Here is a 13,598-nt window from a genome sequence, read left to right as displayed (position 1 = left end):
GTTTTTGTTTACATCACATATGTGTGTAAACTGTGTATAATAAATATGTATATATATAAATATGAACACATTCATGTATAATTTTAAGGAAAAAAAATGTAAATATTAAGTATTTTTATTTATATATAATTTAAATTATACATAAATATACAAATGTATATACACATGTAAACATTTCTAAAACATATACATGCATGTGTGTACATTTATTTATACAAAGTTATTATACACAGTTCACACACATATATGATGTAAACAAAAACTTTTATTCTGCTAACGATTAATCGCGATTAATTGTTAAGCATCCCTATGCTGAACACAACGATATTTTGAATAATGTTTGTAACAAAGCAGAGCTGGGCCACCATTGACAATATTGACATTTTTGTGTGAACTATCCCTTTAAAGACATACTCCATCATATAATGAAGGGATATAATAACGTTAGTGGCTTTATTAACCCCCTGGAGCCTTGTGGATTACGTCTTTGAAGGATGGATGCACTTTTTGGGCTTCAAAATCATAAGTTGTTCCCTGGTCCCTGTTTTCTTCCGTTATAAAGCTCGGATCAAGGAGATTTTTTAATGTAACTCTAATTGTGTTTGTCTGATAAAAGATGTACACAGAGGATGAATAAATTATGGGGTATTTTTTTTATTTGCTGGATTATCACTTAAGGTTGCGTTCACAGCAGCACTTCTGGTAACCATTTCAATGTAAGGATAAAACCTCAAAAAATCTTCATAATATCTTTTTTTGTATTGGGCAGAACAAACGTCATCAAATGTTAAACAGGATGATTTTAATCAGTTAAAAAAAATCAAAGTACATGTGCTAATACACAGACAGGTCTATGGTTCAATAGTACATTTATTAAACCTAAACTTGGTAACACTTTACAATAAGGTAGTATTTCTTAACAATTAGTTAATGCATTAGCTAACATAAACTAACAATGAACAATACTTCTACAGCATTTATTAATCTTTGTTCATGTTTACTAATACTTTATTGTTTATTGTAAAGTGTTACCCTAAACTCTTACTTTTGTCCAAATAAGGCTGTCTCAATGTAATTGATTCTCAGAAAAAGTGGAATCTTCTTTTGTTTTACCATAATGATCACAATTACTGCAGCACCTCCTGCAAGCCCCATCCAATATAACAAACTGCTGGATTTAGGGTCTGGAATGGGGCGTGTCTTCATGGGTTTGGCCACACGCTCCCATACCGTAAGGATAGCCTGACGAGCACCACTCCAATGTCCTGGTCCACGTAGACGAAACTGGTAGGGCGTAAAGGGACCAAAAAGAACCCTCAAACCCAAAGCAGGGTCACTGAGAAGTAACCAAACAATGTTGGGCCGGACACCCACTTCCTTTGCCATGGAATCTAGGTAAGGAATATAATTCACCTGAAGGACAGCCTCCTTGGGACTAGCATAACTATAGAGAGACAAGAGTAATGATCAAAGCACTGTGAAAGTTGAATCAATAAGATAAATTATTATTTAGAGCAAAATATTTATGAAAGTATACAAATAATAAAGTACCATTTTAAATTTGCTCTGCGTTCCTTTTCAATAATTTCATGCATTTTTCGGTTTGAAGGAAGATGGTTTAACCCTTGGGGCAAAAGAAAAATAACAACAACAAAGAACCTCATTATTATTATTATTTTTTTTTAAATCGTCTTTCCGCTTCTATGCACCATTAAATAAAACCACCAAATGGGCTTGTGTGTCTAACTACAAATTACCTGCGATGACCCGGGTGGCCCAGCGTGCCTGCAGTTCTACTGCTGGCAAAGTCGCTCCTTTGGACTGGAAAAGACCCATGATGGCCAGTGTCGGACGCTCTAGAGATGGGGGAAAGATTCTTTTGTAGAGTGTCAGTTCTCCATCAGGACCAGAGTTTAGGGAGGTGGGGAGGAAGGGGAATACGTAATTATATCCTGTACACAAGATCACAGCATCGATCTTCTCTTCAGCCGTCCCATCATCGAATACGACTGTTGAGTCTTGAATTTTTTGCAGATGTGGTTTCATCACCAGGGCTCCCATCAAAATGCGACCAGGGAGGTCATCGCTGACAATGGGACGGCGGTTGAAAAATCTGCAGTTGTGAAATGAGGGTAAGCTTCATGGCCAGAAATAAATATATAGAATAAAACTAAAAAGGTTGTTTAAGATTCATTTAGTCTGTTTAAACTGTTTTGATGTCATGACTTATCAGATCTATTATGGTGTAAACCTTTAAAAGAATTGGCCAGACAGAAATGAGTCCTAAGAGAAGATGATGTTTTGTTCTTTAACAGAGCAGTTGCCAATCACCTGTGTTTAGGCTGTAGTCCATAAAACTTGTGGTCATGTTTCTGATTGAGCATTTTCTCTCCAATCCAGTTCAGCAGACTTTGAGGCAGAAGGCGAACCATCAGATCCACATGTCGCTTAACCAGCACCAAATCCATAGGGTGCCCTCTATTTGACATGCGACCTATGACCCACGCCCCTGTACGGGTACTCAGAAACACCTAAAGGAAGGAATAAAAAATAAAGCAGACAAAAACCACAGAAGCGTGAGAAAGAAGATTGAAAAGTGAAAGGACACTGTATCCAGTCATGTTTGATATTAGATTTAAAACCTGCTTGCCTTCTCACAAACTCTGCTGAGCTCCACAGCAATGTCTACCCCTGAATTTCCAATCCCAACAATCACAACTCTCTTGCCACGGTAAAGATCAGGATCCCTATAATCACTGCTGTGGACAATTTTTTCTGGGAATGTATCAACACCTGTAGGAAACAAAACAATTTATTAAATATATAAACTGTATTTTTTGTCTTAGCATTCACAATATGACCATATGTTAACACATGCATACCGGTACTTATGAATTTAACACTTCCATTACAGTCCTACAGACATTTTTTTTTACAGTTAGTTATAGCTTATGTAAATCTTATGAAATATTTGCAATAATATATTATATTTAAAGCTCATGTAACACAGGCTGTTTCTGCATTTCTGTTTAACTTATGATTCACTACATGTTCATGTCATTTATATAATATGCACGCACCTAGTTAGAACATAAGACAGAAGTCTTACTTACCGTATGCGATCATGACCCAGTTGGGACTTTTCAATGAAATCCAGCGCATCAAACACACACGCAAAACTCAGCTGCTACCCCGGATAATAAACTATATCCATTGTTTCTATAAGCTGGCTTTCTTCTCCTTACATCCAAAAACACACTTCTTCATTCATGCCATTGTTGAGTTTTGAGTTTTTGACGGGTGGGCAGGGTTTTCCGGGGGAAGTGCCAATAAAAAGAAGTGATACGTATAGAAACCCCTGAAACATCAGCTGGACCCGTAATCGAAAAAACTTTCCGAGACTTGGCGAAGTGCATTCGGCAGAGAAATACTCTGTAAGGGGCTGATCACACCAAAAGCGTTTATGGCAGTTGCAGCCGCCTTTTTGGAATGATATTCTATGGGCAGGGAGCGTTTGCACGCTGTTTATGCGCACCGAGCGCCTTGCGGTTTTTGCTGCCAGCCGCAGCACGCGCATTTGAAGGAGCGCTTAGAGCGGAGAAGCGCCCGACGTCATTTGAGTCTTTCCATTGTCCAGTCGAATGAGGGGAAAGGCAGGCCTTACATTGTGGTGAGGGAAGTTTACAGTTGCTTTGAAGAACCGGACTCCACTCGCTCACTCTCTCCTGCGTGTTTGTTACAAGTTACACGTTTGTTATCAGCATGTGTGTTCCCTGGGTTCGAACCCATGATTATTTATGCTGCTAACGCAACACTCTACCTAAAAATGCATTAATGTTAATGGCACACAATAAAGCTGGTTACTTTTATCCATAATTAAGCCTGCTAAATTTCACAGAAGTATTTATTTCAAAACTTACTAATATAATTGATATAATTTTATTATGACACTTATGACACTTCACTCTGTTTTGTGCTTAAACATCTACAGTGCAGTGTTGTGTGTTATGTGACATATTTTGATATATCAGACGCACCTTTAAAGGCAGAGAGAGGTCTGTAAGGTTGTGTGTATTGTCCTGTACACACTAGAACACCATCAAACACGTGTTTCTCCTCTCGTCCATCTCTGTTCACGATCACCACATCCCACTGACCGGAGGTAGAGAAATCCGGCCTCTGTCTCACACTGCTTACTGTAGTCTGAAACACATACGGATTGAATGTGAAACACCTTACTAAAAAAGAGACTTATGAACATGAATGTGCTTTTGAGATCAGCACTTTTTACAATGGCATGGTGCTAAAAACCTTTAATTGAATATGTTTGAGCAGGCCGAAGTGTTCAGCATAGAGTCTTAAGTACTGCACGACCAGCGAGTTGTGCATGTAGTTCGGGAAATGATCCGGCATAGGGAAATCACTGAAGCACATCATCTCTTTAGAGGTATTCACTATGAGAGAACGATAAATGCTTGTGCGTTCTGCCTCATGTGTCTCCTAAATGAACGTATAGGACACAGACAATCGGTTAAATACATACTAGTAAATAAAAAAATAAAAAATTAGCCATTTTAGAGAAGATAAGACACCTTAAATCTCCAGAGTCCACCGATATCATCACTGCTTTCAAAACACACCGGCTCCAGACCTTCAGCCAAGCAACATTTAATGGAGACCAGCCCAGCATTGCCTGCTCCAATCACAGCAACACGCTTAGCCATGCTCCTCAGCAACACTGTCAGTACTGAATGATCATGATATACACAAAAACAAATCATTCAAATGGTTTGATGAGTCAAAACTGGCCAAGGTCTACAGAAGTTAGTAAATCATTCACAACATCAATAACAACACAAAGACAACTCCAAACTGGCAAATATTATGTGGTTTTCTTACCTTAGCTGATGATGAACAAAATACAATTGTGTATATAACTGAAAAAAAAAGAAATAGAATTGTATGGTAAGAGTAGCTTCCAAGGTTTGACATCACATATTGCACTCTGTAAGGTGGGCTGCTTACACTAAGCGGGAAGGAGATGAATCAATGTGCAAGGAGGTTTATTATAAAGTAAATTCCCCAAAAGGGCAGGCAAACAAATCCAACAAGGGCAATCCAAAAACGTAATCCAATAAACAGGCAACAGGTCAAAATCTAGAATATCCAGAAACAGGAATACAAAACAGACAGGAACAAGACAGAACCCTGCTGAAAAAAACAGCATCAAACCAGCATGGACCAGCATGGGAATTATGCTGGTCTATGCTGGTTTAGCTGGTGGTCACAGCATACCAGCACCAAAACACAACATATGCTGGTATGACCAGCATGGGATGCTGGTGCTAATGCTGGTTTAGCTGGTGCTAATGCTGGTTTGGTGCTGGTTTAGCTGGTGCTAATGCTGGTGCTGATGCTGGTTTGATGCTGGTTTAGCTGGTGTTCACTAGAAAACCAGCACCAAAACACAACATATGCTGGTCTTGCTTGTATGCTGGTTTTTTCAGCAGGGAACTATGGAACAGGGATAGTAACAGTGAAACGCTTGGTAATGCAGCTGAAAAACATAGAATACTTCGCCCTACTGGAATCCAGCGGAGGTTTGTGAATTCCTGCTGGCACCATAAATCCACTGTTTTCTTTGCTTGGACTACGCCAGGACAACCGACCTATTCAGGGTTACGTCAAGACTTTCTAGATCTGAGCTATCAGGTACATTATAAGGATGACATGTTTAAAGACATTTTTTATAATGCACTTGATAGAGATGTATGCCTGTGTATGCCACGTGATGCCTTAACCTGGACCGTAGAAAGTTAAATTGACTGTGCTTTACTTATGTGTGGATCTCCCTTCACTGTGGGTGTTGTGGATGAGAAACCAAAGACGGTTCACAGGACATCAACCCATGCCATGCCTGTCTCTAAGATGGCCGCCACCATGCCTGTCTCTAAGATGGCCGCCACAATGCCTGTGTGGATTTACTTTTGTAATAAACCTCCTGCACATGGATTCTTCTCACTCTCGCTTTGTGTAAAGTAGCCCACGTTACACACTCATACTGCCAAGGAAATTGTAATTATTATCATTCACACACATAAAGTAACTTCCGTACATCGGAGTAAAAAGAAAATGTATACAACATAAAATACTGTAATATAAACACATAAACAAAAAAATGAAATTTATATGCAGCCTACAGTGCTGTAAATAATGCTGGAGTTTCAGAACTAACATTTCTTCACTGGTCGCTGTCCTCACCCTCCCTCTCCTGGCCACTGTCCTCACCCTCATGGCCATCCACACGCTGCTGTCTGTCTGGCCACAGATTCTCGGCCACAGCACAGCGTATTCTCCCTTGAGATGCATTGAGGGAAGAAACTGCGTGCATATCGCATCCATCCCCTACACTGATCTCCTGTAAAATCCTCACACGCAGTTTCCATTGCATGGAGCAGGGACCTCTGATCTTGAGCCCGATGCTCATACACTCTCCACCTCCAAGCGGAGAAAAACTCCTCAATAGGAATAAGGAAAGAAGAGTAAGGTGGTAGGAACACCATGACCATCCTTGGATGAGTAGTGAACCAGGCCCTGATGAGCGGGCCACGGTGGAAATACACAATATGACATATTGCGGTACGTGAGGCTCTACGAGACTTTTTAGGGATCAAATCAAAATAAAGGCGTCCTATACAAACCCCATCTATCAGTCACTCACATTCACACACAGGTAACGGATGTATTTTTTCAGCAGGGCGGGGGAGATTGGTGCGTCACTCACGGAAAGCGATGTTGTAGTTTTGTCTTTGTGGGACGATCGCTTTTTTAATCCTTAATATTTAAGTAGTATTGGTAATAATAATAATAATATACAACCCCAAATCAGAAAAAAGTTGGGACACTGTAGAAATTGTGAGCAAAAAAGGAATGGAATAATTTACAAATCTCATAAACTTATATTTTATTCCCAATAATATATATATATATATATATATATATATATATATATATATATATATATATATATATATATATATATATATATATATATATATATATATAAATATATATATATATATATATATAACGTATCAAATGTAGAAAGTGAGACATTTTGAAATGTCATGCCAAATATTGGCTCATTTTGGATTTCATGAGAGCTACACATTCCAAAAAAAGTTGGGACAGGTAGCAATAAGAGGCCGGAAAAGTTAAATGTACATATAAGGAACAGCTGGGGGAGGACCAATGTTTAGGAATAGGAAAGTTGTCCCATTCTTGTCTAAAACAGGCTTCTAGTTGCTCAACTGTCTTAGGTCTTCTTTGTCGCATCTTCCTCTTTATGATGCACCGAATGTTTTCTGTGGGTGACAGATCTGGACTGCAGGCTGGCCATTTCAGTACTCAGATCCTTCTTATACGCAGTCTTGACGTTGTAATTGATGCAGTATGTGGTCTGGCAGTGTCATGTTGGAAAATGCAAGGTCTTCCCTGAAAGAGACAACGTCTGAATGGGAGCATATGTTGCTCTAAACTTTCAGCATTGATTGTGCCTTTCCAGATGTGTAAGCTGCCCATGCCACACGCACTCATGCAACCCCAAACCATCAGAGATGCAGATTTCTAAAATGAGCGCTAATAACAACTTGGTATGTGCTTGTCCTCTTTAGTCCGGATGAAATGGCGTCCCAGTTTTCCAAAAAGAACTTCACATTTTGATTCATCTGACCACAGAACAGTTTTCCACTTTGCCAAAGTCCATTTTAAATGAGCCTTGGTCCAGAGAAAACGCCTGCGCTTCTGGATTGTTTAGATATGGCTTCTTTTTTGACCTATAGAGTTTTAGCCGGCAACGGCGAATGACACGGTGGATTGTGTTCACTGACAATGTTTTCTGCAAGTATTCCTGAGCCCATGTTATGATTTCCATTACAGTAACATTCCTGTATGTGATGCAGTGCCGTCTAAGGGCCAAAAGATCACGGGCATCAAGTATGGTTTTCCAGCCTTGAACCTTATGTCACCAGGTGACGATCTGTGAGGGTGGAACCAAAAGTGTGGAAGATGGGTTCCGCCCGGACAACTATCTCGAAACACCGGGATTTCCGGGGTTTCCCCAAAACACTAGGGCTGCGTCCGAAACCGCATACTGTATAGTAGGTACTGAATAAGATGAAGTACCTACTTACTTGGCGTTAAAACAGTAGGCACTGTACAGTATGAATCCTGGTAGTATGAATGAGATTCGGACGTACTACATCCGCCATGTTGCTACATCACGTGACATACGTCGTCATCACGTCATGTCATTTCAGCGCGAAAACAGCCGCGTGCATCTTCTTCTTCGTTGGATAACTCCTCGTCCAGGGCATCATGGTGAAGCGTCCATCGTATGCACACTGCAAAATCTAACCGGAAGTAGTAGGTCATCCGGGTACTTTTCGCATACTTTTTTTCGAATACCATGTATTCGGACATACTACTCGCCTCGCCTACTGCTTTTCGCGTACTATATAGTATGTAGTAGGCGGTTTCGGACGCAGCATAGATCAAGCCGAATTACGCGCAGGTGGTAAATAGGTCCATCAGGGGATTAAGCAGAGTACAAAAAGGCTTTTGAAGAGATCAGAGGGGTGCTTGTTGGTGTACTTTGTACACGCTGCGTTTGCTGCTCTGTGAGCTGCCGTATGGATCTACGTCGAACCCTTGGGGAGAAAAAGAGGCAAAAGGTGACTAGGTGAAGAGGTTTGGACACGGATGTAGTTGTGAGTGTGAGGATTTAGAAACCAACGAGTGCAGTCGAACCCCAGATTTTGAGTACAAACAACGAGTGAGTAACCGCTGGTGTATGTGTATGCTGCATTGATATATAAGGCTGCCATTGTGTATTCTGAGTGTGTTAAAGGCACTGGGCCCCACTGTGAAGGGAAGCGTGGGTGAGCCACGTAACAACCGGAAGTACAACCAGGTTGTGAGATTCAACAACGAGTGAGTAACCGCTGGTGTATGTGTATGCTGCACTGATCTAAGGCTGCCATTGTGTATTCTGAGTGTGTTAAAGGTACTGGGCCCCACTGTGAAGGGAAGCGTGGCTGAGCCACCTAACAACCGGAAGTACAACCAGGTTGTGAGATTCGACAACGAGTGAGTAACCGCTGGCGTATATGTATGCTGCACTGTTATAAGGTTGTCATTGTGCATTCTGAGTGTGTTAAAGGTACCTGGCCCCACTGTGAAGGGAAGTGTGGGAGAGCCGGGAGACAACCGGAAGTGCGAACAGGAAGACGACGTAGGAGCTGTTGCTGTAGGTTATCTGGCCCTGCGGATACAAGAAGTGTGGGTGAGCCAAACGGGTAGCAAATAACACACAGGGGTTGTACTGATTTCTTTCATTATACTACCATACTGTTTCTCCTGCGGTGGGAGCGAAGCTCAACGGGCCTCACTGACCGGTCGAGGCCAGGTGGTCCAGCCTAGAAATTCACGTGAGAGTGTGCCGAGTGCTGTGGGGTGAGTGAACTTATCTTTTGGTGTTTACACAAGCTTGCTGTGTGTGTGCAGTGTCTGTAGTGACAGGAACCGCCCCCGCCTCGGACGGTTCGTGAGGAAGGAACAACAAGTTGTGGCTCGCGCCCCGTGTGAAGAGGAGCCTAGATCTATCCCCCCCCCCCCCCCCCCCCGTGTGTTAGTATTAACCATTCTATTTTTGGAGCAGACAGTGGCGAAGCCCAGCGCTACGTGCAAGTGAGTAGCAAATTAAGTGTATCGTACGGAGTTCAGGTCACGGCATTCTCTTTGGGATCTATTCCACAGAAACCTCTGGTGTGTGCGGAGCCTCATCGAGAGTTCGCCCCTATTCGTGGCCCCTAGTGTCCAAGCAAGGAGGGAGAGCCAGGGAAGCGTTCGGCTCCGCCACATTTGACCCATTAGTCCCCACGACACCCCGAAGGCATAAGCAGACGGGTGGAGGTATACGGTACATGAACGCTGCCGCGAGGGCCCACTGTCTGCAGTACACGAGACGTTCGTACCTTTTGAGTAACCTATTTGTGTGATGTATTAACCCACCTGTACTTACAGCAACGCCCCAGCCGGAAACCGAACAGCGGAGAGAGAGAGAAACACTTACCTTTGTCCTAGTGCACCGCCTCGAAGCGAACAGGATAGTCCAGCCCCGTGAGTAACTTACCTGTGTGATGCAATAATTCTGTCTGTGCTTAAAGCAACGCCCCAGCCGGAAACCGAACGGCGAAGAGAGAGAGAGAAACACTTACCTTTGTCCTAGTGCACCGCCTCGAAGCGAGCAGGATAGTCCAGCCCCGTGAGTAACTTACCTGTGTGATGCAATAATTCTGTCTGTGCTTAAAGCCACGTCCTGTAGAGGAAAAGGACGGAGAAGAAAGAGAGGAACACTTACCTTCGTCCTAGTGTACCGCCTCGAGGGGAACGAGACGGCCGAGCCCCGTGAGTAACTTGTCTGTGTGACGTGTCTGATCGGCTGTGTTTACAGCAACACCTGGGGGAAGAAACGAACTGTGGAGAAAGAGTGAAATACTTACCTTTGCCCTCGTACACCGTCCCGAGGAGAGCGAGGGGCCCCAACCGGAAGAACCTAAGGGCGTAGGAGATACGGGTGAAAAAGCCGGCAAGTTGAAGTCCCGTGTGGAATACTTAGTTCACTTACAGTGTTTTACTTGTTTGCCTCCAGGAAGAAGCGGAGGGCACCACGGATAGTAGGACCAAGCCAGAAAGGAGCCTCTGTCCCCATCCCCTGGTCCAAACCGCCCCTGGAGACAAGAAGAGAGTCATTAGTTTTAACTGCCCTTTCCCCTTTCCCTTTCCTTTTTTTTTACTATTTAAATAAAGTGATACTTTTAACCGTAGTATACTCGTCTGTCTGGTCATTGGAGTGGTCTTGGGTACCTCCTCGAGGTGGGAGTTAGAGAGGGGCGTGGCCTTTTAGTTACCTTTGGGTCTGCCCCCGGCCGTGACACTTACGCACAGAGATTGTTCCAGATTCTCTGAATCTTTGGATGATATTATGCACTGTAGATGATGATAACGTTAAACTCTTTGCAATTTTTCTCTGAGAAACTCAGAAAACTTTTTTTCGCTGCAGCATTGGGGGAATTGGTGATTCTCTGCCCATCTTGACTTCTGACAGACATTACCACTCTGACAGGCTTTTTTATACCCAATCATGTTGTCAATTGACCTAATAAGTTGCAAATTGGTCAGCTGTTCCTTATATGTACATTAAAATTTTCTGGCCTCTTATTGCTACCTGTCCCAACTTTTTTGGAATGTGTAGCTCTCATGAAATCCAACGTGAGCCAATATTTGGCATGACATTTCAAAATGTCTCACTTTCTACATTTGATATGTTATTTATATTCTATTGTAAATAAAATATAAGTTTATGAGATTAGTAAATTATTACATTCCTTTTTTACTCACAATTTCAACAGTGTTCCAACTTTTTCTAATTTGGGGTTGTATATATATATATATATATTAAAGTTTTTCTCAGTCGTTTTAGTACATTTCTCGAATCATCCTCAACATTTGCAAAACAGTAAGTGCAGTTCGGATAAACTGCAAGAGCTCTCTTGCTCAAAATCCTTAGTTCATCCTCTCAAAAGTAAATATCTGTGTCGATGAACATGTCATCAGAATGACAAGTTCTTGTGTCATTGTGTACGAATAAGACAGTCAAATTGTTTAATTATGTTGTCAATATAACACTTACTCTGGATGAATGTTCTGATGACAATTATTGTATTGTAAATTGTAGGTTACACCTTAGGGTAAGTTATGTGGGAGTTGCGATTATAAAAGGAAAAGACAGCACTGCATAGCACAAAGAAAAACGTCTAATGGAAATGTATAAAAAATATGTTTGACCAAACCCTGTATTATGACAACTTGTTCAAGCATTTTGCATGTAAAGACTTTTTACTATGTACTATCAACTAATGCCTAAATGTTGTGTGGAGTGAGACTATTCAACAGAGACCCATTATAATACATTTTGATCAACATGACAGAAAAAGCAGAGAATTGTACATAATCATTTGCATGGATGTACCAAAGCATTTGCAACTTCTTCAAAGAAATGAGAAACTGCTTTTTCATGTACACAAGTGATACAATGATGTGAGAATTGAACATGTAGTTCTGAGAATTTCAATTCTAATATGAGAAATGTACCAAAGTGACAAAACTGTAATAAAAATAAGGGGTGGGCTGGCATGTAATCATAGTGACAGACGCAAATATAAAACATTGATGTCAATATTATTTTAACTATGGATTAAGCGTTGTAAAACACTAGTTGGTCAAGTTTTATAGGCGTAAATATCATCTGGGGCGGTCAATTAACGTAACATTTCTCAAGAGTAACTTTTGAGGGGAGCACAATTGTAACACAGCCAGAATTGTACTTGCAAGTATAAATGTAAACAAAGGCAAGCCTAATATTCTTCTACAAAACCACTATTGCAATGTTTTTGAAGCTGTTTACAATCAAGGCACTGATTAAACTTGAACTTCACTTTAAACGTATAGCTAGCTGGCATTATAATCTCTAACATAACTACATCATCTGTAAAGAAAATAATCACTTTATCTGACATTTAAAGTAAGTAAAATTGCTTGAAAGCACACTTACTGCCTGAAGTTTCACTGTTAAGAACTTGTGTGTAGGGGTATTCAATCCGGAGTGATTCTCATATGCCCTATTCCCTTCCCAAAACACTTGATAAATAAAAGGGAGTAGCGCAACTGTTTCTCATACGACGACTGATTAAAATTAACTTGTCAGTAGAAAAACAGGCAGTGGGCCAAACCACTGTGAGGAAAGAGAGGAGGCACTCAATGTTTTTTAAACTTAAAACTTATTTTTGCCCTGTTTGTATTTGTGCTGTTTCACTGCTTACACATTTATTTAATGTGCATATATTTATTTTAGTTAGGCTATAATACGCATGGTTTTAATAATATGTTCAGTGGGGGACAACCGTCAGATTGGGGGAACCGTCCCCCCTAACAAACACCTATGAATTTAGGGCACTTACCCAACTTTATATGCACATATGCACATCTCAGTAAAAACATGTTTTGGCACTGAATACCAATGCATTACCACCTTTACTAATAAATAACATGGTAAAGCAAGCAATGGTTAGCAAAAGCTGTTACAGTTTTTCTTGATTGCTTTGACCTGGTTAAAGAAACTAGGATCCACTCAGTTTTCATCATCAGCATCTCAACAGAGCAGAAGACACGTCTTCCAAATGTGTTAACTATTTCTCATTGGATTGACACATTTTTCCCACCATTTTGCAAAACAGTTAACATGGATATCTTTCAAGCAGTCCAAACTTCATTGTTTTAGCTATGGTAACAAAACAGAAACCATCTATTCCTAACTATAAGAAACGACCTAGATCAGTACACTGTTAGATGTTGCTGTAGATTTAGCAGTTCATTACTGTAAAAATCCACAGTACTACTATACTGTATGTGTACATTACAGTCAAGTACTGCAGTTCATAACGCATTCTGGGTAAATTTGTTTGAGTGGGAAAATTTTA

The 13,598-nt window shown here is 41.0% G+C and overlaps 1 protein-coding gene across 5 annotated transcripts in view; it reads right to left on the bottom strand.

Annotated features, from left to right (window-relative positions):
- Positions 1 to 782: 782 nt before the first annotated feature.
- LOC135739074 (flavin-containing monooxygenase 5-like) overlaps positions 783 to 13,598 on the bottom strand; it is a 31,061-nt gene continuing 18,245 nt past the window's right edge. For 2 of the 5 annotated variants that reach the window (XM_065257340.1, XM_065257337.1), the window contains exons 2-9: positions 4,593 to 4,747; positions 4,312 to 4,500; positions 4,038 to 4,203; positions 2,651 to 2,793; positions 2,332 to 2,531; positions 1,758 to 2,113; positions 1,552 to 1,624; positions 783 to 1,444 (exon numbers count right to left, since the gene is read on the bottom strand). In XM_065257340.1, coding sequence (XP_065113412.1) covers positions 1,042 to 1,444; positions 1,552 to 1,624; positions 1,758 to 2,113; positions 2,332 to 2,531; positions 2,651 to 2,793; positions 4,038 to 4,203; positions 4,312 to 4,500; positions 4,593 to 4,724 — 1,662 coding nt within the window. In that variant the 5' untranslated portion in view covers positions 4,725 to 4,747 and the 3' untranslated portion in view covers positions 783 to 1,041. Of the gene's footprint in view, positions 1,445 to 1,551; positions 1,625 to 1,757; positions 2,114 to 2,327; positions 2,532 to 2,650; positions 2,794 to 4,037; positions 4,204 to 4,311; positions 4,501 to 4,592; positions 4,748 to 4,899; positions 4,938 to 12,673; positions 12,787 to 13,598 lie in introns of those variants that run through there. The other 3 variants (XM_065257339.2, XM_065257338.2, XM_065257341.1) reach the window with 3 other exon arrangements.

This window comes from Paramisgurnus dabryanus, chromosome 12 (genome assembly GCF_030506205.2).
Source record: "Paramisgurnus dabryanus chromosome 12, PD_genome_1.1, whole genome shotgun sequence".
Taxonomy (NCBI): domain Eukaryota; kingdom Metazoa; phylum Chordata; class Actinopteri; order Cypriniformes; family Cobitidae; genus Paramisgurnus; species Paramisgurnus dabryanus.
This window is presented reverse-complemented; position numbering and strand designations above follow the sequence as displayed.